We start from the raw sequence: 24,166 nt of genomic DNA on the forward strand, positions 1-24,166 counted from the left end.
TCACTCTCCTCCTCTCTTTATACCACTTATTGAAGACTTTATCTTAACAAGGTAAGCAGGTCTTCCCAAACTCCCCTCGGGACTAATTACCAACAACCTCTTTAAGCATTAAGCTCAGCTCCCCATCCTTGCAACTTAAAAACATGCAAACTTTTAAAACATTTCACAAAACTATTGTCAAATTTGTATTAAAGGAAAGATTACTTCACAGAAGTCCTCAGAGAGAAAATACAAATTTCTTTCTTGTTTAGATTTCCAAACTGCATTTACAGTTTTTAGCATGGTAACTGGAATATAATGACAAATGAATGCTTCTTGAATAAAGGAAGTATATAAAATCACTGACTCTAAGAGCCACATAGGATGTTAAAATCATTTGGACAAATACCCTTATTTTAAAGAGGAGGAAGCTGGGACCTGGAAAGTAAATCTAATAATACTGAAAGTTCATGCAATCTAATTAGTGACAGAATTTGACTGAAATCCAAAAGTACTATCTGCCATTTGGAATTATTTTTATTCCACCATGTGTTCCTCACTAAAGGTATAATGATAACAAAATGAAAAATTTCAGCCACAGTTTGAGAAGGCAAACATGGAGAAGGCAGTGCGCTATCTTCAGCCCTGTTTTAATTCTGTAATGCTTGCCACCATAGTGAAATCCATTACCAGTCTGCAGCTGAAGCTGACCATGGCTTGCTTTATAAAATGGGTCAGTCATTGCTTCTTCTTTTGCTGTGACTTCCAGGGTTAAATAAGAGTGACTCTGAAATCCATTAACCTCCTTGCCAAGGTTCCTGGTCCACTTTCACATGGGAAAATGTGACACAATGAATCAAGTACCACAGAAGCAAAAAGTCAGTAATCAGTATGTAGGACGGGGCATGGCAGTGTCTAAACAGAGAAGAAATGGAGCAGAAAACTAAATGGTTACAGGACTCAGAGATACAGCACTGCCACGTGGAAAAAAAATTATAAAGATGCTGTAGGATTTCAAAATGGAGGGCTGGCACAAAAACACATGCTAATCTAGGGCAGCCTTCTTCCTATGGGCAGCGATTCTGAAAGAAGGCTCTGGAGTAGATGCTGAAGACTAAGAATCAGGCAAACTCAAGTTCAATGCGGGTGAATTGTACTGCGTATGTTTTCTGATCTGCTATCACAGAGAGTGACAGTTTTGTGGGGACATCATGGCTGTCTCAAAATTGGAGTATAACGAAGTCATATGATAGAGGGGAAAACAAAGTATAGAAAATCCATCCAACATGACGACGATGTTGGTCTGGAAAAAAACCTGGGAGAGGACACATGCTTTACAAATTATAATCATAATGCTGGTATGCTGTGCTTGTGGGATTGTGGTTTCTGTTTTTTTAAACTCCTGCCAATTAAAAGATGATAAATATATAAGTGTGTTTCTCATTTAAAGGGAGGGCCCATCTCCTCTTTAGGAATAAAAGTATTCTATTCTCAAGACAATGAGAAACAAATATGGACTTGAATACAGCCAAAAGCCAATCTGAGCCTGTAGTTATACTGAACGGCAACATCTTAGTAAACAATTACCTACAGAGATAGTTAAAAAGAAGAGAAAACTGGTATTCTGAGTAACCTGAGCTCTCTTTTAATAAATACAAGGCATCCAGAAGTAAAAAACCTAACTCTGATTATTTTCTCTTTCATTGATGTAAGTATTGTGTCTGGCTATTTAGAAGCAATTAAATTTCTGACACAGTGATTGCCTTTGTCATCAGAAATATGTCCACCTGCGAGTAAGTCTCCAATTACAAATATGAGGTTTATAACAAAAAGGGCTAACTGTTCTACTTGTTCTAATTTTCTAGTCTCCACATCTGAATCAACCCTATTGCGTACACACACACATCGGGTAGCTTGAGGGTCACTGTGAACGGCAAGATTTTATTGTTTTCAAAACTACCCACTACTAGCCTCGGTATAGGACTGGCATAACACCAGTCCTTATGCTTATGGCATTGTTTGACATTTCAGTTCCTTATTTTCTTGCCCGCTTTGTTTGTAACATATAACGGTGTCTTGCTACTTACACACCATTCCATGTCTGTTTCTATCAACAGTATACGTGCTCCTCAAGAATTGATGTCTTGGCCGGGCACAGTGGCTCATGCCTACAATCCCAGCACTTTGGGAGGCCAAAGTGGATTACCTGAGGTCAGGAGTTTAAGACCAGCCTGGCCAACATGGTGAAACCCCCGTCTTTACTAAAAATACATAAAAAAAGAAAAAAAATAGCCCGGAGTGGTGGTACATGTCTGTAGTCCCAGCTACTTGGAAGGCTGAGGCAGGAGAATCGCTTGAACCTGGGAGGCAGAGGTTGCAGTGAGCCGAGATTGCGCCATTGCACTCCAGCCCGGGTGACAGAGCAAGACTCTGTCTCAAAATAATAATAATGATGATAATAATAATAATTGATGTCTTTACCACTTCCCATTTTCTACCACGGTTCTTCATTCAGAAATCTCAGAACACGTTTGATAAGCCAATGAATGAATGAATGAAAAACTAACGAAGTCCTTTAATGAATCTTATACCCACCTACTTGCAGTGTTATGAAGTGTGTGAATTATGCAGCCTTCTCTGAGCCAAAGCTGTACTAGTCAGCTTTTCACATACAGATTCATTAGTTTTATACCTGTGAAGTACTAACTTGGTGTAACTAGTTTATTTCAATTTCCTCTTTTTTTTCATGGTTTAGAATTACCTTGGAAAAAGTAGAAAGGGCTATATATAAAATATTAGTGGTTACTTCTGCTGGGAGGGATTGTGAATCATTCATTTATTCAAAAAACATTTATTGTGCATCTAGTGTTTATCACCTGCTTTAGAGGAGAGAGGAAAAACATTCTTATTCATTTTGATAACTTCCTGATAGTTGCCTAGATAGTTGCAGGAATGGATAAGGAACCTAGGGGAAAAGGCAGAGACTCAAGGAAACTAAATAGGGATTATATGTGCAGTGGATGTCAGAGCAAGCACCTGCCTTGTCCTGTTTTTACAGCTGTGTAACCAGCAACGGCTGGGAATTTGAAATGTGGGTTCTACCAAATAAAGTTTTATCAAACTGGGATTGGTTATTACACTTTTCTTCCCCCACTGCGATTTCAGGTGGTGATTTACTCAGACAAGAAAACTTTATCTCTGGGAAAAACCTTATCTCTGAAGAAGCTTAATTTTAACATTTCTAAAAGTAGGTATTTTCCTTACTAGTCTTTATGGAACTATAGCTTTTGCCTTTAATTTTAATTTTTTCACCCAAATTAAGACATTCTGAAACATTAGATTGGTGCAAAGTAATGGTGGTTTTTGTCATTACTTTTAAAGGCAACTACTTTTGTGCCAACCTAATATGAATTAATCAAATGCGGAAGTGTATTTAAGGGAACATAAACATCCTTCCTTTACATTTTTGGTTGTATTTGTAAATTTCCCATGAAATTCACATATGAAATTCACATATAAGCCCGGGATTCTCTCTGTGCCTCCACCCAAAAATGAAAATAGCATGTTCAACTATTTTAAAGTTTTCATATTTAGTATGCCCTTTACATTTGTAATATAATTTATTGGCACAGATATTAATGGTAATCCCAGAAACAGAAGTCAAATGCAGTAATCTTTAGTTTATAAATCTGTTGCACAGGGGCCAGCATAATTTCTCTGTAAAGAAATTTTACGATCTGGCCAGAAAGTAAATATTTTAGGCTTTATGGGCCATCTGCTCCCTGTAGCAACTACTCAACTCTGTTATTCTATCTCCAAAGAAGCCATAGACAATACCTTAACAAATGAGCATGACTGTGCTCCAAGAAAACTTACTTGCAAAAATAGGTGGCAGTTAAAATTGACCTTCAGAGCATTTCATGCTATTGAAAATATGATGAAAGCAAGGCATCTTCTTTCTAGGAAGATGCTCTCTGGCACCATCAGAATTCTGCACATAATTCTAGGAACTAAAAGCATATCCTGAGCCTATCTAAAAAGCTCAGTCCAGGAACCTCTATTTATATAGCCCAGGTAACAACTCTGGCTGCTAAAGCCCAAGTTAGACCTACCTCTATTGACTAAGGAAGGAATAAAAATGAGACATATGGCTTATTTCTTGAGTTTCTCATTGCTTTGAAAGAATTGGGCACTGAATGTCTTGCCATTGTAGATACAGTTAATGAACATCCATTCACTTTACTGGTGTGAAATACTTCCTGCATCACACAGCAGGTACCGGAGAAAGGTGCTACAATGGGTAATTATTTTCTAGTGGGATGTCACCTCATATTCAGTTTACAGGAGTTTGACAGCATTTAGCCCCAAAGAAACTATAACCACATTAGAGTAGATACCTAGGACTATCATATCATATTATAAAATATCACATCATATCATGTTATATTATAAAAGGAATCTTGATCTTCCTTTACCAACCATGTGTTCTTCTCTGGGAGAAAAACAAGCTTCTGGAAATGAACCATATACTGTCAATGTGACATTTAAGAAGGGCAATATTCCAAGCATAAAAGAAAATTCCAGTAATTCCACATATCTTACTACTTTCCTCTCATGAATTAGACTAAAATTTAATTCTTGAGTAGTTTAGAGAACACAGTTGTTGGCTTATGTCAGGATTTAAAGTAGCCGCTTTAGGACAAGCCAGTATTTACATATCCACATGAAATCTGTGTGAGCCTTAATAACGTCATTTAGAAGCCACTAGCCAACACTGAACCTAAAGTCATAAATGTCTCCAGTGTGACTACAAGTTTGGTATGAACCATTCTATGGAAAGTCCAGGTACCCCGTGTACTCTACCTCACACCCAAAGTCCCCAAGAGAGAATGCGTTTCTTTATTCTTACAGGAAGCAACTGTAACTTTAGTAAAAGATGAAAACCTGCCATGATAATTGTATTTCGAAATGGGTTTGGCAGAAATGGGTTCTGCCAAAGAGCTTAAATATATGTGAATATATGGTATAACATGCCATATAAACCTAAAAAGTCTATTTCTCATAAGAACTGGAATTAAAGTGCCAACAGAATGCAAAATTGTGGGAAAAAGCAAGTCAACTCTAAAACTCACATTGTTAGCAAAATGTTGCACATGCAACTGAAAATACCTTGGAGCTGGTAGCTCTCCTTGGAATTCCCACTCCCGGCCCTTTGACTAATTGACTTCTTATCCCTGGAATAGTTCTCATTCCTGACTACTCCATACAAACTGAAATCCTCCCTTTCCCTGTCCCAATGTACCCAATTGCACCACATTTTAAAAAATGTCCTTCTTATGAGAACCTTCAATTATCTTGTTTATTCATTTGTTTGTTGTTTATAGTCCCATTAGAACATAAGCTCCAGGAGAAGAGGAATCTTTTCTTTTTCAGGTTTATGAGAATATCTACAGCCTTCAGAGTAATTCCTGACATCTAGTAGATACTCAGTAAGGATCTGCTAAATGAACAAATGAATGAATGATGATGCTTTAGCCCAGCCCAGCTCACTAATCAGAAGCATCACTACCATAGCACCATGGCTGAGCACAGTGGCTCATGACTGTAATCCCAGAACTTTGGGAGGCCATGGAAGGTGGATGGCTTGACAAGCCCAAGAGTTCAAGATCCGCCTGGGAAACATGGTGAAACCCTGTCTCTATAAAAAAATATAAAAATTAGCCAGGTGTAGTGGCACGTGCCTGTAGTCCCAGCTACTTGGGAAGCTGAGGTGGGAGGATTGCTTGAACCTGGCAGGTGGAGGTTGCAATGAGCTGGGATTGTGCCACTGTACTCTAGCCTGAGTGATGAACTGAGATCCTATCTCAAAAAACAAACAAACAAATAAACAAACAAAAAACCCCACTGCCATAGCACTTTTGTATGTCACAAAAGCTAAGCAAAATAATAATCATGATGACAAAGAAAGAAAAGAAATGACAATCACATGCCAAAATGTAAAAAAAAAGAAAAGAAAGAAAGAAAATCAAGTCTGCAACCAAGGCAAGAGGATAGCTAATAGAAAAACCAAAGTCTCTGTTCTCATGTGATACAGCGGTTTCCAGAGCTATCACAGACATTTAATACTTAACTGATTTTTAATCGCCATTTTAAAATTCAATGCCTGGGCTGTGAAATTCATTCTGGATGGGAAATGGAGCACCCCAGTTAGCATGGGTAGAAAGGTAACTCTACCATGATCAATGTATTTAAGCCCTACTGTCACCTCACTAAAATGCCAAGGCAACCAGTCCAACACATATCTTAGAGGAAGCACCTTGGGTCTGTAGTTCCATTTCCTAAGGCTTCATTAATTATATACAACTTTTGGTCTGTCAATAGCACTTCAGCGTCTTAGCTGTAAAACCCTTCAACCCTTCAGATAAGCCTTTGTTGTTAATCTCTCTCCGGCTGAAAGACAGGTTATAAGGCAGAGTCAACAGTTGGGGTGCACTACGTTTTGCTTCCCCCGACATTTGTATATGTTGCCACCACTAATTGCTTTCTCCCAGTGCTATCTGCTGTGGGTTAGTTTACATAAAGATGGCTGTTTTAAAGACATCCCTCCTGACATATATGAACAGTACATAACCTCTTATCTTGGTGGTTTATGTGTTTTAACAATGAAGACAGCCAAGCAGGGCTGTCCATGATTAAACCAGAACCTTTTGGATGCATCAATCACTGTTGCTGTCATGAAAAATTCTTGGCTTCCTATAGAGGTTCATTTCTTGTTGTGAGACTTTCCCATAACCTATTTTTCTGGTTATATCTCTTTTCCCATTCTCCTTTCCAGGAATCTTTGTCTTTTCTTTACTGGGTTAATTAACGGTTTGGTTTCTTTTTTTTAGGATGACTTGTTTATGGCTGAAGTGCCTTATAAATTCTCAGTTGAACATAAGAAAGCTACAATGCCAAAGACCAAGAAAAGTAGAATTGAGTATTTCATTTTTAAAATTATCTAGCCTGTGCATTACTTTACTTTTCTTGCAAAGCACTTTTTGGTATCTTATCTTATTTAATAGGCGCAATCAAATCTGACAAAAAAGTATTCATTGTTCACACCAATCTGATTACCAAAAACTAAGATAAGAAAAGTTAAGCAAATCACCAAAGTTAAGACAGCCAATATGTGCAAAGCTGTGATCAGAAACCCTGACTCCAAGGCTAAACAACCCTGCTTCCCTTTCATAGAGATATAAATAATATAAAGAAAATACTAACCCATAATTACAAATTCTTTCTGAGAATTGGGTAGAAAGTTTCCAGCTTTCTCAATTCACCCTAGAGTTCAAGTTCACCTCACTTCCCTGCCCTTCATGATGATGACGGCTAGCTAGTATTAATTCTCAAATGATCCTATTTTATCATTTTCATGGGGATGATCTTTTCTGCCTTGTTCCTACTTTCCGTGCAGGAGAGCAGCCAGGAGTTTCTATTAAAGGTTCTTTTTCTAGGTGGAAGATCACAGGAATAGGGCGAGGGGCAATTATATCTCTATAGCAGAATCTCTCATAAATCTAAATGTTGATAGCAAAGAAGATACCCTGGGCTGAGTGTGGTGGCTTATTTCTCTAATCCTAGCACTCCGGGAGGCTGAGGTGAGAGAATTGCTTGAGCTGGGAGGTGGAAGTTGCAGTAAGCTGAGACCATACCACTGGGAGACAGAGTGAGACTCCATCTTAAGAAAAGAAAAAAGAAGCTACCCCGTTCTCACCCCAGGGGATCTCAGAAAAATGTGTAATTAACCCTGTTTCATAGAAGCATGCGGTGAATAACCACTGTATGACTTCCATGCATAGTGTCAAAAATAGCATCCAGAAATGACAGGACTCGGTCAATGACAAGCCACTCTTAATTATTCATGGTGGTAGAAAAATTGTAATAACCTGGCTAAATGGCATTGGCAGATTATTCAAGCCTTTCACTTGGGCATATATTACTGTCCCTCGAATCTTTGCATTTTCCAGTGGAATCCACAATGGGCTGTTTATGACTATAAAATGAGGAGTATGTGGGGGGAAAAAAAAACCAGGAGGCTAAAACAGCATTGTTCTTTTTAAAAGAATTCAATGAGATGATACCTGATCTTTATGAAATATCATGAAGCTTTTGAAATTTTGGAAACAGCCAAATGGCAAATGATCATTCTAGGGTCTATCTAGTGCCTTCGTTGAAGCTCACCTGGTGATCTTTCTCCTTCTATCTTTAATTTTCTTCAAACAAAAACCATCCACTTTGTTGTCTAGAGGTACTTTTTCCTATTAGTAGCTAAAACGCTGAAAGGCAATCTGAAAGGAAGAAACAAGAATGTGGTATACTCACTAGCTAATGTCAGATGTTGAACTCCTAAGATCTAACTGGAGCAGCAGCATACGTTGACGGCTGCATCTGAATCACCCAAATGTCTTTGGTTGCTTTGATCAGTTTGTACAGTCCATGGGACAGACACATTAGCTGGCTTACCAACTAACAGGCAGCAGGACCATATGTTCTGAACTAAAAACCAACTATGTAATCTGGCAGTGTGGGGGAGTTGCTGTCTCAATTTGAGTTTTTGTCCTATGACAAATGGAATGCAGTATGAAACTACACTATTACATTGCAAATTTGATAAATGACATGGAATGAGAAATTCCCCTGGAAAACTTGGATTTGGAGATTTTTCATAAAAATATGTTCATGAAAATGATTGATTGCATGAATGATAAAATGGCTAGAGATCAACCAATGAATCTTCTGAAACACTTTCATGAATGACACTTTGGGAATCTTTGGCCTTTGTTCTCACTTTTCTAACGAGTCTTTCACTAGAGCTAACTGCACCCTCACTGACCTATTTCATAGAATGTATCCCTCCCCCGTCATTATATGATTAGTTACTTGAAGCTCTAAAGCAAAAAGAAATATGCTTTCGGGTGGATAAAAAAAAAAATGTAGTTTACTTGAAACTGAAGGCTGCCTTTTATCCTATGGTTTATACATCAAAGCTTCGCTCTAGACGTCCCTCCCCAAATCCCTTAGCCAGACTGCTAAGCATGTAAATCTTTGGGGTAGTGAATTGAACAGAATATCAGGGGCACCTTCAAGAGCTTGTTTGAAAATGGATGTGAGACTCCCAAAATTAAAGCACTTAACAAAATAAAAAATAAAAAATAAAAAAATAAAAAAGGAAAAGAGTCCCTCCCTTCTCCTGACCTTGGAAACAAGTAAGGACGATGTTATTTTAATTTGCATTCAAATTTTAACACAGTCACATAGCACCAGTGGAATCGACATTGGGTTTCCACCGAAGATTGCTCATCATTTCATTATGGTTCATTATGTTGATAACTGTCAGAAAGCATTAGCAGCGAGGGCTTTGAGTAATAGAACTGAAATGGTAATTTTAAAACAATACACTTTCTGGAGGAAATACAGCAGCGCACTAAATTCAATTAGAAAAGGCAAATGTAGAGACAAAGTAAGTGATGTTTGTTGTTTGGAACTTGGCTGTTTCAATTTCTTGATAACGTAAACCTGGAGAAAGCTTTTGCAAATCAGGACCTCTGGTAATAGATCTTAGTAAATCTGCCCTCATTAGCTCTGAGCTCTCCTACTATAAATTGTCTTAAAAGCTGCAATTTTGGAATATTTTCGGCCACGTCTAAGTATCGATCAATCACTCTTTGTTTGTTTGGCACAGCTGACTGAATTATTCAAGGCCGTTTACTTGGAGACAGATTCGTGAAGGTCCTTCAAGTTGGCAATCTAAAATAATAATCTCTCATTTACGAAGCGTTCCCAATCACCAGGCTCCGATAAGTTTCATCAAACAAGTTAAATAAGGAGCACCTGAAAGCACGAAGACAGCTTTCCAATAGAAAAATACGAAAAACTACTCTGGTAATAGTGCTCAGAAGTCAAGGGGGCAAAATGACAGATGAGCTACGTTTTTCTAGATATGCAAAGCCAATTTGCTATCTTTACAAGGTACTTTTCTAGCACATTTTGAAACACAATAAGGGGTTGGAAAAGAAAGTTACCTTAAGGCCGGGTGCAGTGACTCACGTCTGTAAATCCCAGCATTTAGGAGGCCCAGGCGGGTAGATCACTTGAGGTCAGGAGTTCGAGACCAGCCTGGACAACACAGTGAAACCCAGGCTCTACTAAAAATACAAAAATATTAGCTGGGCGTGGTGGTGTATGTCTGTAAATCCCAGCTACTCGGGAGGCTGAGGCAGGAAAATTGCTTTAACTTGGGAGGTGGCAGTTGCAGTGAGCTGAGATAGCGCCACTGCACTCCAGCCTGGGCAACAGAGTGAGACTCTGTCTAAAAAAAAAAAAAAAGAAAGTTACTTTAAATATAATATTGATTTAGCTTCCCAGTGGGGGAAAAGAAGATCTTTCTCACTACAATCATTGAACAAGCTAGTACATGACTAACAAGACTTCCTGCAGGGGTGTGCGGCTGACCACGCCCAGCCCTGCTGATAACCAGACTGCATTCTAGAAGAAAGGGGAAGGGAAACAAGGAGAAAGAGATCTGGAGAAGGGAAAGAGCTACTTATTTGAAGAGTTAAAGGACATTAATTTCATTAATAAAAATCACGTCAAAATCCCTGTTAAGAAACGATTCATAAAATAAAAATCCTGCCATCAGCTTTAACGGCAGCCCTGAATGTGCAGAAATAATGGTGCCTGTCCTGGCAATGTTGCCAGAAAAAAGCCTGTTGCCTCTCTTGACTGATACAGGTGTCTAAGATGAACAGTTAACATTTCTACTCTCTGGCAATAACTTAGTGAGGATTCTGGAAGAAACAAACAGCAAAATTAAAAAGAAAAATAATTCCACAGTGAGTGCATTTGGTTATGTGATTCTTCTCAGGTTGGATTTTCTTCATACAGGAGACAAATGAAGTATTCCATTTCCATTAACGGAGAATGATCAGAATCCATGAAATATGTTTCTAGAGTCACCACTGAGCTGAAGAACAGGTCTGAAAGTTACAGGCATCAAAACAGAATCTCCTGTCTCCTAACAGCCGTGGGGCAGGAAATGTAAATCCTTGCTGCCTAAAGATGGTTTTACAGATCAGTAGCTTCAGCCTCACCTGGGAACTTGTCAGAAACAGAATCTCAGGGTTAACCTCGCTACTCCTAATCCCCAGGTGATTTCCATGTGATTTTTGTGCATGTGGATGTTTAAAAAGCTCTGTTCTAAACTCCCTGTTCTAAATAGTTATGAGCTATTTTCTAGAAAATGTTCAGATGGTGCTTCCATAGAAACATCTCAGTACATCTCACAGGCAGCCATTTATGTTAACCTAACCAGAGACTCCATCAAAAGTATTCCCAAAGGTAAAGTTTGTTTACGACTAAATTCTCTTAAGCTCTCCAGCAGTGTCAATGGTGCAAACTTCCTAGGCAGTTCCCTTCTAAATTAGCCAAAGCTACTTGTATTCACCTGGTCTAATCGTTCTCCAAGTGAACAAAAACCTGATTTTACAAGCCAGTGGAGCACAGTCTCTCTTTGGCTAGAAGAATGAGTCTCAGATAGTGTGTTTTATTTCTTCATTAGTGTGCCGTCACAGTGAGCGATCACTAAATGCAGGGCTGCATAAGAATGCTGGGGTTAAAGACAGCATAATGAACAAAGAAGGTGCCTGATTATCATGGCTGTCAGCACAAGGGAATTGGGTTTGTCACCTGGCTTAACCAACTGGTAAGAACTGATTAGAGGCTGGAATCAGTTTGAAAGGCTCCCTGATGTTAGGCTCCTTCCCATCGCCACATCTTGTCAAGAGAATCCGATAAAGCTGGGGGCAGGGTGCGAGTGGGGAGAGTTACTCTGTGGGTCATGTGAACAAGAGGGTCTTTGAGAAAATCCCACTGTCTTCTCTATGGGAATGTCTCCTACAGTATTGTCCAGTAGAATTTTCTGTGGTGATAGGAACATTCTCTGGGTCTTCTGTCCAGCACAGTCTCCGCTAGCCACAAATGGCTACTGAGTTCTCAAAATGTGCCAAGTTTAAATAAGAACCTGAATCTTAATTTAATGACTTTAAGGTTAAATAGCCGCATGTGTCAAGTGTCTACTGTACTAGACAATACAGGTCCACTATATTCACTGAGAAGGGAGATGTCAAGAGGAAGAGCCATAGGCTAAGAATTAGAATCCAGTTCTGCTACCTGACTTACGACTATATCTATTATCAGCAAAGTATAGTTACCTCCATGATTATCCCTATCTCAGAGGAAGTCGTCAGAAGCTTATGCAGTTACTGTTTAAGTTTTTAAAAATATTTATAAGTTTAGTTCCGTTGGCCGGGTGTGGTGGCTTATGCCTGTAATCCAGCACTTTGGGAGGCCGAGGCGGGCGGATCACCTGAGGTCCAGAGTTCAAGACCAGCCTAGCCAACATGGTGAAACCCTGTCTCTACTAAAAATACAACAAACTAGCTGGATGTGGTGGCGTGTGCCTGTAATCCCAGGTACTTGGGAGGCTGAGGCAGGAGAATCATTTGAACCCGGGAGGCAGAGGTTGCAGTGAGCCAAGATTGTGCCATTGCACTCCAGCCAGGGTGACAAGAGCAAAACTCGGTCTCAAAATTTAAAAAAAAAAAAAAAAAATTTAATTCCGTTGGAGAGGTCTGAACCTTAACTGTACAATAAATTAACAGGCCGATTTTTGAAAATACTGATGTCTGAGTCCTACCCACCCCCTTAGAAATCCTGGGGTACAGGGCAGCCATCAAGTAATTTAATTATGCACTCAAGGGTGAAAATCACCGATAGAGAGGCAGTGAGATACGCTGTCAACCTGCTGAGGAGGTAGTTTGGGGAAGGAAATGACCAGCTGGAAATAAAAGAGAAAGAGAACAACATTTATTAGATCCCTACCAGGTGCCAGACCTTTGCAAATATTTTCCTATTTCATTCTTAAAACAGTCCCAGAGGTAGATGGTGAGAATTCCAACTTACAGATGAGGAAATTGGGGCCTGGGGAGGGTAAACGTTCTCTCAGTATCACAGTGTTGGTCAGTGGTTAGAGCCAAGGCGATCTGATCAGCAAGTTGATGGCGTCGCCATCAGGACTTTGTTTCCTCTTAATTGAAGTGTTGCATATAAAGTAAGTGGGATGTGATCACCATTAACGTAATGCACAAGGCGGTGCAGTGGCTCACGCCTGTAATCACAGCACTTCGAGAGGCTAAGGTCCATGGATCACATGAGGTGAGGAGTTCAAGACCAATCTGGTCAACAGAGTGAAACTCCATCTCCGCTAAAAAGCAAACAAACAAAACAAATGGGTGTTGTGGTGGGTGCCTGTAGTCCCAGCTACTCAGGAGGCTGAGGCAGGAGAATCACTTGAACCTGGGAGGTGGAGGTTGCAGTGAGCCGAGATCACACCACTGCACTCCAGCCTGGGTGACAGAGTGAGATTCCATCTCAAAAAAAATGAATAAATAAGTAAGTAAAGGAATGCACAAGACCTTGAAGTAGTGAAGTGTAGCAGAAAGAGTTCCAAGAGCAGGTATTTTCATGGACCTTTTAACAATGACACAAAAAGACACCAGCCTTCCTTCCCTTCACCTTGTAGAAAATGACTTCTGAAACATGCAAATGTTACTTTAATTTTTAGACTTTTTAGTCCATCCATATGCTAAAATCAAATTTTTCCCTTTTCCCCTTTGCATCCTTAAGATAAAGCTAACCGCTTTTCCTACAGAAAAACACAATTCCAAGGGCGCAACTACCACACCCTTATTACACATACATCAAATGTTCTAGCAGCACAGACGTGGCCAACTTTGGAGGTTTCCTAAACTCCCAAGTAGCAATACTTGGTAATAAAGTGATGGGCACACATTCCCCTTAAATGCTAAACAGGTCGGCATCATGAGACTGAAAAATACCTGGGAGAAAGAGCCAGGCCCTCCTGCCATCAGAGATAAATTTCATGACACTCAAAATACAATCAAATCTCAGCCTAGAGAAGGCTTTATCTGCATGGAAAGTAAGTGGGGAAGTACCTGATGCAAACTGAGGGCAATCATCAAAATGTCAGTCCCAAACACTTCCCCTTGAGTTTACTATTGTGCCCTAGATTCCCACAAGAAAATTGTTGGCAGCAGGTGTGGATAAAGATGGGGAGTTTATTATTAAACTAATCACACAAATGGAACATAGCATGAAGATATTTACATTGGAAAAGAAAAAGGTTGGGACTTAAGAGTTCAAACAAAAGTGGCCACCCAGAGAAAGTACTTAGTCTATGGAGGAACAGGAAAGGGAGAAAGCAGAAACAATCCTTGCCCATTTACAGTTCTTCTGGTTTTTTTTTTTTTTTTAAAGAGGGTCTTTTTTTGTCACCCAGGCTGGAGTGCAGTGATGTGAATGCAGCTCACTGTAGCCTTGACCTCCTGGGCTCAAGCGATCCTCCTGCCTCAGCCTCCCAAGTAGCTGGAACCACAGGTGAAAGGCACCAGTCCTGGCTATTTTTTTTTTCTTTTGTCTTTTTTTTCTTTTCTTCTTTTCCCCTGAGACAACAGAGTCTCCTCTTTTACCCAGGGTGGAGCGCAGTGTTGCAATGTCAGCTCACTGCAACCTCTGCCTTCAGGTTCAAGCGATTCTTGTTCTTCAGCCTCCTGAGCAGCTGGGATTACAGGCTCACACCACCACGCCTGGCTAATTTTTGTATTTTTAGTAGAGATGGGGTTTCGCTATGTTGCCCAGGCTGATCTTGAACTCCTGACCTCAAATAACCCGCCCGTCTTGGCCTCCCAAAGTGCTGGAATTATAGGCGTGAGCCACTGCATCTAAACTTTTTAACAGTTACATCTGAGGCTGACCCTAGGATTCTCCTTAACTCTGAATGTTTCTGCTTGACTTGGGACAGCCAGCAAGAGAATCTCCCAGCAAACAGAAACTGTGTGAGTCTTCAGGTTATACGACCCTATCCAAGGCAGTGTGTGATCTTGGGCATGTTCGTTAACATCTCTGGGCTTGCAGTTACCTTTTCTATAAGATGAAGATTACATCTACCTTACAGATTTCTTATATTATGAACCAAGTATTAAGATTTTTTCAAGTACCTATTACATTACCTGGGCATAATTATAAAATTGTCATCATCATTATTATCTCTCATTATGAAAGAAACTCTGGAGGTTATAGCAATTTGAATATAAAGTCAGAGAGACCTGGAGTCTCACTCCAGTCACTTTAAAGATAGAACTTGATTTCCCAGTGGCCCAAAGTGCTCGAATACCCAAAAAACTTTTATTTGCAGGGTTGTTAGCTCCAGATTGGCCAAAATACAGTTTGTAGTAGTTAGGAAACAAAAGAATAATACTGATAATGGTAACTGAAGCTAATATATGTGTATGTGTGTGTGTGTGTGTGTTTTTTTTTTTTTTTGAGACACAGTTTTGCTCTTGTCACCCAGGCTGGAGTGTAATAGTGCGATCTCACCTAACTGCAACCTCTGCCTCTGCCTCCTGGGTTCAAGTGATTCTCCAGCCTCAGTCTCCCAAGCAGCTGGGATTATAGGCGCCAGCCACCATGCCAATTAATTTTTGTATTTTTAGTAGAGATGGGGTTTCACCATGTTGACCAGGCTAGTCTCGAACTCCTGACCTCAGGTGATCCATCCACCTCAGCCTCCCAAAGTGCTGGGATTACATGCGTGAGCCACTGCTCCTGGCCAAAGCTAAAATGTATGAAAGTGGCATCGTCCTATGCGATTTACATAGCACATAAACAACATAAGGCTGTTTAACACCAACAACCATTAGGAGGCACTGTTATTAACTCCATTCTCCAGGTGAGAAAACAGACTGAAGAGACTCAACAGTCACCCAGCTACACAACAGGCTGGGAAACAAACTCAAAGTCTGTGGAAGGTCTCTGAGCTGAGCCAGAGGCTATCCCTCCAAGCACAGATTCACCTAATGGAAATTCATGGGCCCAGTGCTCCCTGTTCCGATCAAGGTCACAGTCATTGTAGGGTCTGTGAAGCCCCAAGGGTACATGAAAGGAATGGTAATACCTAGGAACACTGTCCATATAAAGTGTGAGAAAAGATTTCCTCACTCCTGCTCTTCATACCAAGCTTCCCAGCCTCATTCGTTCATTAACCCAGCATTTATTAAATGCTATCATTAAACAAGCATTTATTAGGATTTGGGCCTAAGTGCTATGAATACAAAACTATGAGTAGAGAAGGAAGAAGTGTAATGACAACATAAGCAATGATCTCAGTGCACACTGAGCTGTCCTTTACAGACTGAAACCACATTCCCAAACCCTGCTGTCTACCTGTTTCTTCTGCCAGCTGTCAACCTTCCCCGAGTCCTCAGTGCGATGGCAAAGCCACTTATAAATTCCAATCTCAGCTCTAACCACACTGTCAGACAACCTCTAAACAGTCAATCTCTTCTCCACCAAGTAGTCTGTAGGCAGCCGTGCACACGGAAGGCAACCAGAAACAGTGGGAAAGACCCTTTCTTTTTACAAGCATTTCCCGGGCTATGATTGAGAAAGGCTGCATGTTTGATCTCAAGTGGCCCCGGCATGATTATCCCGGGAGAAGATCTGGCAGTGCCTTGCTAGGTGTGAATGAAAGCTGTTGGCATCACAGGAATGAGAGACGAGCATACAACTTACGGGTGCAGGGCATAGAGGCAGCATCGTTGTCAGCTCTGAAAAAGCCTCGGTCACAGGTGCACGAGGTGGCTCCTTCCCAGACAGAGTAGCTGTGGGGTGGGCACTTGGCACAGGTGGCATCCGTGGAGAGAGCCTTGTAATATCCAATTTTGCAAGCTGCAGGGAAGAAGAAAAAAACAAACAAATATAAACCCCGGCAAATACAGCAGTGCAAAAATGCAAAGCCACCTCCTTGATTCAGAAGAAGGGAGACATTCTTGCTGATCATTAGCGATCATGTGGCTTGAAATGCAGGTAATGCAACCAAAAACATTCATTGAGTATAGTCGTTCTTTAAGGGCCATTAACATTCCTGGTCAGGTGACAAGAAGTCCAAGGGAAGACATTTTCTTAAACCTGGCAGAATCAAGTAAAAGCACAGCAAAGTTTACCGAACGCCTTTCTATGTGCCAGATACCCTTTATACACATTATGCTGCTTAATTCTTACAGCACCCCTTTTCTACAGGCATTATCTCTACCTTAGAAGTGAGGAATGTCAGCTTTGAGCAGTTAATTGCGGGCACAAGACCATACATCTGGTAAGTGTCAGCACCCAGCTTTGACCCCAAGTGTTCTGCCCTCAAAGCCTGTATGCTTAGTCACATGCTATGGAATTTCCGAGTGTAGCCTTTAGTCAACCAGTGGGAAGTGTATCCAAGAGCTAACAAAAAAAACAGTTTCTGATTATTTCCTAATTACAGCTACAGAAAGAACCAAATCGAAAGATCAACAAAGGCAACCAAGTAAAAAAGACGAGTTTGTAAGGCACGGGTCACAGTTTCAGGGTGAAATAATAAAGACTATCAACTGTAGATTTTGGAATATAGTACGCTAAGATGTGTTTTTTGATCAGTGAATATTTTGTGTCTATTTTCGAGTTCATAAAACCCTCCTATTTTTCACTCTTTCCATTTTTCCAGCACCCTTCCCCCTCCATGCACACACCCCCCCAAGAGCCTGGTGTAAAGAACACGGGCCATATAGTTTTTTGTACACCTGACATGCTTTCCATGACTTCATCTTCATAAACATCACACTGACACTGTCATCATACTGACACTAAGGACTACTTTTACTAGTGTGGAAAAACTCACTAATTCTGGGGAAACTCATAATAAAAAATAATGACTACTTGCTCCCCATTCTTTTTTCTTCCCCAAGGCTTTCATGATCACCTCTCAAATCTGTCTCAATCCCACATAAAAATTGACTAACACCATCAGCACTAAACCCGCAGAGACAAGGCTATTAAGAATAAAGTTATTTCATAACACCAGACGTTCAAAGAAAATGTGCCAGTAACCCACAATCTTTCCAGCGTAATTCACTCTCATTGCTTTTCATTCATCATGTCCTTAGGACGTGTCTATACTGTCAGAAACAGCAGTGGGGAGAAGGACCTATCAGACGTTTTCCATCAGCCTGGCAGCCAAAACAGAACAGCCACGCTAGCAACACAGCAGAACTTATTGAAACGAGTGCTAGAAAGAGATCCATGCAACTGCTTGATTCTCTCTGGAGATAGGGCCATCATCTCACTGTCACTACTCATCCGTCAAGCATCTGTACGGCTTCCAACTGAAGTCTGTTCCACCCACTCACATATCCTGTTGGCATTTTCTTAATCATACTCTCGTAATGGCAAGCGGAAAGGGAATTTAGCAAGGGCTCAGAAAGGCACACGGTTACTTCACTCTTACTAACTGAAGTTGTTTATGGAATTTCCTTTAACAAGCCAAAACTTTATGACGTGTGGAGCACCGACAATAAAAGCAAGCGCTGGGAGATCAATCTCTCCCTTATTTGCTTTCGTCTTTCACTGGACCGGAGCATCTTAGAAAAACAAGTTGCTCCAATGACTGAGATTTATGTGTCTCAAGTTTATACACATTGCATAATTAGATAAGGTTCAACTTGCAAGGTGCTTTTTTGGTCATGCTTAAGATGGCCCTAGGGTTTTGATTAAAATCAGAAACCCTGACTTTGGCAGGAAGAAGGACTGGGGGTCAAGCCCGGCTTGCCCACATCAAACACAATGAGCCTCTGAACAGGAACACAAACCCACTGGGTCCCACCTGTCACTCAGTCAGTCGCAGTCGACAAAAGCAACTCGTGGCCACTCAGGACTGCAAAGGCGGCACAAAATGCTTTCATTTTTCTTTTTTTCACATCTGAATGTTGGCAGAAAACTGCATATTACTGACTGATTCTCATGCACCCCTCAATTTCAACAAGCATCAAAATGGAAAAACTCACAGCGGGAGTGGAAGCTCGACAAGGACAAAAATCTGTCCAGTGACTGATCATCACAAAGTCCAAATAGCATATTTGAAAAGCTATTCTGATAACACTACTTCCAGTTAAAAAATTAAACTCATCTTTTGCAAAAATCACAATGGAAAATGTATCCTTCAATTTCCTTAAATTTCTTACAGTGCACAAACTTGTTGTATATATTATGTGAATAAGAAAAAAGTGCATATGCAAGTTTCTATTTTTTCCTATTTTTCCTCAAAGCTGGTATTAATATGTCACCAGGAATAAATATATGTGAATTCATTTGGGAAATACAGTTTTATACCAATTTGGAAAATTGAAGGCTGCTGTTCTTTAAACACACGCTGTTTTCCTTTTGCTTTTATAAGCACAGGCAGAAAATACAAAATTGTCATTGTGCTGTTCTCGGCAGCCCTTGCTACCCTTAACACATTCTTTTGTCTCCAACTACATTAAGACCATGTTATTAATATTTCAGGATTCTTACAAAGGCTCTCTTAAAATGTAGTAGTGGCTTTTCACGCACACGGCCATTTTGCTGCCTACATTTAAAATGACCTAGTAAATTGATGGTTTAGTACATTTCTTTGCTCTATGTGGTGCACAGCCTTCCAGCACTTGGTACATAAATGTGTAAGTACATTCTGCATTTATTCACTACATACTAGCATCTTAAAACTTTCACTATCTCTTTCGTTCTAAACAAAACCCCTGTGAAAGATGTACTTGGCATAACAAGCATTGACTGTTAGTATTTTTCATCCTTCTATTTTACGTGAGAACTGCTAGACTGTATTTTTGAATACTAACGACTTTGTGAGCAAGCAACTACTTCCTTCTGCCCTATTTCCACTGAAGTTTCACTAGTTAATGAACCATATGAATGGGTGTCTTACTTGATCTTCTAGATATGCCATGGAGAAAAGATTAGTTCACATGTATGATGCAAACTTTGCATTCAATTCCTTTAGCTTTGCTTTATTTCTTCCTGCGGGCTTCAAACAAAAAAAGATGGAGGAGGAGGAGGAGGAGGAGGAGGAGGAAAAAGAAGAACCAACTCTTCTTTCAAATTGGCTCACCTACTACCATAACAACGTTGAATTTTAAGATAGTCTTGGTAATGTAGTATCTTCTGGGTTTTTGGTGCATTGATGTGTGTACATGACAGTATAATGCCCAATTTAATGAGCTGATTACACCTACTATTTGAAAAAATTTCTATATATATATGCCTATGTCATTTTTCTGCTTTTTAGAAATTTAGAATAATTGATAGTATCTGATTGTCTTTATAGTTCATTTTCAAACTAATTTAGTGCCTAAGAGAAGTTAGTAATAGCAATTGTGAAAATAAATATCAAGTAGTCATTGAGTATTCGTTGTTTTTATGCTCACTGGTCATTTAATTGTCACAATAATTCTGTGAGCTTGAGGCATTATCACTGCTCCCATTTTGCAGATGAAGAAACAGGGTTTTCAGTAACTTGTCCAAGGTCATACAGCTAAGTGGTAAAGCCAAGCATCTAACTCCAGTGCTTATGTTTTTCCAAAAGTTTTTAAGTTACCTAGAGTTAGGTCTGACCTTCAGCAAAAATATGACTTGGATATAACGAAGGGGTGAAGATCTGGGCTGGTCCCAACTTCTATTTGCGCCCCCAGCCCATCCCCTTGCTGCCTTTATCAGCCACACTTTGCTCTCTGTGACCCACTTTGCAGTTCAAGGCCCTTCAGAGCTGCACTGTCCATTAAAATAACTGCCCACCCCATGTGGTTACTGAGCACTTGAGATGTGGCTGGTCAATGAACACTGGCTGTGAGTATTTTAAAATACACATCAGATACCAAACACTTAGTATCCCAAAAGTAAAACATCACTAATAATTTTTATTTGGATTACATGTTGAAAGCAATAATGTTTTAAATGTATACTTAAATTATTAAATTTAATTTCACCTTTAAAATTTATTTTTTTTTTTTTTAATTTTTTTTGAGACAGAGTTTTGCTCTCGTTGCCCAGGTTGGAGTGCAATGGTGCAGTCTCAGCTCACTGCAACCTCCGCCTCCCAGGTTCAAGCGATTCCCCTGCCTCAGCCTTCTCGAGTAGCTGGGATTACAGGCGCCTGCCACCATGCTCGGCTAATTTTTAAATTTTTAGAAGAGAGAGTTTCACCATGTTGGGCAGGCTGGTTTCGAACTCCTGACCTCGTGATCTGTCTGCCTCAGCCTCCCAAAGTGCTGGGATTACAGGAGTAAGCCATTACACCCGGCCTAAAATTTATTTTTCAATGTGGCTACTAAAACACTTAAAATTATCTATGTGGCTTGCATTATATCACTATCAGACAACGCTGCTCTAGAAGCTAGAGTATTAAGTCTTGCATGTGTGCTCCCATGTGCACACAGATGCATTCTTGCCAATGCAGGGTGCTGAAAGTGAAGGAGGATGTATCACAATCACCCAAGGACTTATTTTCAAAACTTACCCTGAACCTACTTAGAAGAATCTGATTCACTTCCTCAAGTACTGCTCTCAGCCAGCTAGCTAATTTTAAAAACCTAATTTGGGCTAAAGTACTAACAAATGGACATTAATGGGGAGTTAAAAGTTACCTTCCCAGGTAACAAATTTGCACCTTAATTTAGAGTCGCTTGAAGGTCTGGAAATTCCAACGTTGATTCTCTAAGGAGAATCTGAACCATTATGCGAGCTGGTCCCCATACAATATTTGGCAAAGAGAGGCTTATAGGTCTCTCCAACCCTATCGTGTGGGCATGATATTAGGCACACATGACCAAAATGGTTCCATGGGGAACTCTGCCTTTTGTGTACTGGATACATAGTATATCCAGTATGCTTAGGAATCTATGTTAGAAATATCAAAGTCACTTAATGACCGTTATTAAATTAGTTCTTCGATAAATTTTTCATTTGTTAAACTATTTGTTAGGTTAATAATGTAAGAAAAAATGATGGGAAAGAAAAAATATCTGTCAAAAAGCATTACAACTTTTGAAGTTTTTATGAATATGTACAAGCCCCAGCCATCTTTGGGGAAGGAGTGAACATTAACCAATTAATTCTCCATAGTACAGATGGAATATTAAGGCACAAAGGTTGAGGATTTCCCCAAGGCAGGGTGGATTTTCTAACACAGCCAATATGGCTTAAACTAATATGCTATAGATCTCTTCTCTTTCTTTTCAAACATGCAGGGTGAAGATGGACAATTGGGACTGTTAGTGGACCCATCTGACTCTCTTCCATTCATGAACAGTCAAACGCTGGCAAATCCATATTGTCCAAATCGCCTGCATTCTACAAGTGGTTTGACTATCTGTCGAGAATAGTTAAAAATTAGATTGTTGAAGGGACCTTAAAAATCATCTCATCCAGGGATGGGCAAACATTTCTGTAAAGAGCCAGACGTCAAGAGGAAGACCAAGGATATGATGAAGGTATTTATGTAACAAGATAGAAAACAAATTTTTACAATTTTTTTTTTAGTGATAGAATTCAAAATATAATAGTAAACCATTAAGTACTTTTTTGCAAAACAGATTTATTAGTGAGGAGAATGGAATTCTTTGTTGAAGAGAGAACATTTCACTTAATTTGGTTTCAAAGAAAATGTTCATTATTACCAAATCAATTCCAAATGTCATCTATTAAAAAACATCCTTAGCTCTCAGATCATACAAACACTGGTGGCAGGCCAGATTTTGCCCAGGTGTCATACTTTGCCAACCAGTGGTCTTGTAGGACATGTTCATTTTTGAAATGAATAACTTGTCCACGGGTCCTTTCTGGAGCATGCCAGGATTGAGCCTCTACGCCATGGTTCCTCTGTTACTCTGCAGTGCCTCCCTAAGAGTTGAATCACAAAGTGTAACAAAGTGCATGTTCTTGCCATCGCTGTAAATGAGTAAGCTTTTCATCAACTATCTTACGGGAAAAGCTGATTTTACTCAGTACCATTATAAGTAAAACCACTTTTCAAATGATTTTCTTTTTTTGATTAAATGGTATGGCCTGATTTGGGAGCTATTCCTACACCATTCTGGGGACAATTTATTTTAGTAAGTTCAAATTTCTGCAATTATAAATTATGATTAATTTTATATTTACATTGTTTTAGGGTTTTTCTTTCCTGAGGATCCTGAGCTTAAACTGTTTTCATCTATGAAATGAAAGAATGATACTGATTTTTTTTTTTTTATTTCTGAGCCACTAAGTTCACGAAACAACTACGATAGCAATTGAAATGCTTTGTGTTGATGACTGATATAGACAAACAATGCCTTAATCTTTTGCCTGTGAAGATGGGTTTACTCTCAACCCCAAGTCTGAGATAAAGACAGAGAAAACAAAAAGCGTTCAAGAGCTTTGAAAGATGTAACACGTCTCTCAGGTGTGGCCTAAGCTCTAGTTTGGGACACTAGTTAACTAAGGAAAAGTTTTTAAACTGGAGATGACCTGAATCCAAATTCAGCAAGAATGCCAAACTTCTCATCTCAGAAGCTTCTCATCTCAGAAGATCAGTAGTTTCTAATCTTCCTTCTCAGAGTCTAGCATGTATCAGAATGACTTGAACAAAGGATTTGTTAAAAGACCAATTGCTGGTCCTCACTCCTAGTTTATGATTGTCTGGTGAGTACTGAGAATTTGCATTTCTTATATGCTCCCAGGCAAAACGTGTCCCTGGACCTGATGACAACATTGCTGGTCCAGAGACACATTTTGAGAACCACTGCTTAACTGTAAATAGACCCGAGTCTAAGTAAAAACTTAACAATGCAGTTCATCTCAAATAGGTTCAGACCACCTCATCCTTTCTCTAATACCCAAATGCTAAAGGGACAAATCATTATCAGGAGAAGAACAATTGGTTTTGGAATTCATTGTGGAGTGGGGAGAGGGCATGACAGAAATCTGACATGTTTGAGGCCAGGCGTGGTGACTCATGACTGTAATCCCAGCACTTTGGGAGGTCAAGGCAGGCTGATCACCTGAGGTCAGAAGCTTGAGATCAGCCTGTCCAACATGGTGAACCCTGTCTCTACTGAAAAATACAAACATTAGCCAGGCGGCGTGGCCCACGCCTGTAATTCCAGCTACTCTGGAGGCTGAGGCAGGAGAATCACTCGAACCCGCGAGACTGAGGTTGCAGGGAGCCAACATC

General features: G+C 39.9%; 1 protein-coding gene across 1 annotated transcript in view; it reads right to left on the reverse strand.

Moving 5' to 3' along the window:
- Positions 1–24,166, reverse strand: part of EPHA4 (EPH receptor A4) — a 153,821-nt gene that overhangs the window by 66,061 nt on the left and 63,594 nt on the right. Inside the window, exon 4 of the mRNA XM_011964679.1 lies at positions 16,669–16,824. Within this exon, the coding sequence (XP_011820069.1) occupies positions 16,669–16,824 (156 nt within the window). The remainder of the gene's footprint in view (positions 1–16,668; positions 16,825–24,166) is intronic.

This window comes from Mandrillus leucophaeus, unplaced genomic scaffold (assembly GCF_000951045.1).
Source record: "Mandrillus leucophaeus isolate KB7577 unplaced genomic scaffold, Mleu.le_1.0 Scaffold70, whole genome shotgun sequence".
Taxonomy (NCBI): Eukaryota; Metazoa; Chordata; class Mammalia; order Primates; family Cercopithecidae; genus Mandrillus; species Mandrillus leucophaeus.